Raw genomic sequence first — 1,572 nt, forward strand, 5'->3', positions numbered from 1 at the left:
GTAATTGACCCTAGGGTGGTCAGTTACCATCTTCTAAGCCGACATCTAGAACCGCAATCTTGGTAGCTGGTTGATCGAGAACTCCATACTGCGTTTTAATAGTGGCTCGGCGAACTTGTCCGTCCTTTGCGGTAACAGTGTTTGTCACTCGTCCTTTAAGCCATAAATTCCTAGGCAAGTTTTCGTCGACGATCATTACTACGCTTCCAACTGATAAAGGGGGACACTTTTCGAACCACTTAGTGCGTCTAGTAAGCACCGGTAAACTCCCTCACCCAGCGTTGCCAAAAGCGATCTCCAAAGAGTTTTACCTTGTTCCAATGACGACTTAAATTCATGTTCTCTTCCTTGATCGGTTTGTACCCGTTTGATGAACTCATCAGCAGGTGGTTTGGAGTCAGCGCAGAGTCGTCCTCGGAGTCCTCGGCTGACGAAAGTTAACGGGCGTGAGTTAATGATGAACTGTGCTTCCATCAGAGCACACCGCAGGCTTTCGTCGTTAAATGAGTAATTCGGGCAGATGCTTTTTAGGACCGTTTTGGTAGTGCGGACTAATCTTTCCCAAGCGCCGCCCATATGGGGGGCTCCTGGAGGGTTAAAGAGCCATTTAATGCCGTCGAACTTGATTGCAATTTTGTCAAAGTCGATCTTGATCAGCTCCTCTCGCAATGTCTTTTCCGTGGCCTTGAAATTCTTGCCATTATCGAAGTAAATTTCTCTTGGTGTCCCACGAAGTGCCATGAAATTGGTGAAACACATCACGCAGGATGTTAAGTTAAGCAGGTAAACAGCGCAACCCATCTCTTCTCTTTGCGTCCTCCGACGTTGACTAGGATAGGGCCAAAATAATCAACGCCGGTGCACGTGAACGGTTTTTCATAGCTTGTCAAGCTAGCCTTTGGCAGGCTTTTATTATGGATTTTTGCAGTACTCTTAGGCGCAGAATATAAAAGTTGGATTTTATATCGTTTATCACGGTTTCGTGAGCGAGGTGATGATATTTTTCGTGATAGAACCGGACCAATAAAAATATTACTCGAGGGCAATATTATCGCGTCCATAGTATATCCGACTGCGTTCACTCGACCTTTAGTGCGCAGGATTCCGTTGTTGTCCAGATATGCGTTCAAGCCAGTCAATCTGCTTTTTGCGCTTATTGGTTTTGTGCACTTCAATGAATTGATTTCTTCCGCGAACTCGAGCCTCTGTGCTTCTTTGTATAGAAGGGTCTGTGCTTTTTTGACGTGAAACTTGGTCACTGCTGTCGGCATGTAGGTCCTTTGACACTTTGCCTGGACGCTGGATATATAGAAACATGTTCGCGACGGCTCTGTAAAGGCGCCGCCAATCGGAGAAATAATCCACGTCGAGTAAGACTTTATTCGCATTACGAGTTGTAAAGATGTGTCTGCGTAGTTCGGTCGTATCGATCTCCGTTGCCCGTGATGGAATTGTTGGCCACTTGCAGGGTTTGCTTTTCAAAAACTCGGGTCCGTAAAGCCATGTGTCCACACAAGGTTTTTTGATAACTTTAGTTGCGGCGTCTGCAACATTGAGTTTTGATGGGACCCA

The 1,572-nt window shown here is 46.1% G+C and overlaps 1 protein-coding gene across 1 annotated transcript; it reads right to left on the bottom strand.

Annotated features, from left to right (window-relative positions):
* Positions 1-248: 248 nt before the first annotated feature.
* Positions 249-759, bottom strand: LOC138914865 (uncharacterized). The gene is made up of 2 exons (XM_070219562.1): positions 483-759; positions 249-427 (listed from the first exon to the last, which is right to left on the bottom strand). The coding sequence occupies exons 1-2, from the start codon at positions 757-759 to the stop codon at positions 249-251; spliced, it is 456 nt and encodes a 151-aa protein (XP_070075663.1).
* Between the last annotated feature and the right edge of the window lie 813 nt (positions 760-1,572).

Source organism: Drosophila takahashii, chromosome 2L (genome assembly GCF_030179915.1).
Source record: "Drosophila takahashii strain IR98-3 E-12201 chromosome 2L, DtakHiC1v2, whole genome shotgun sequence".
Classification (NCBI taxonomy): domain Eukaryota; kingdom Metazoa; phylum Arthropoda; class Insecta; order Diptera; family Drosophilidae; genus Drosophila; species Drosophila takahashii.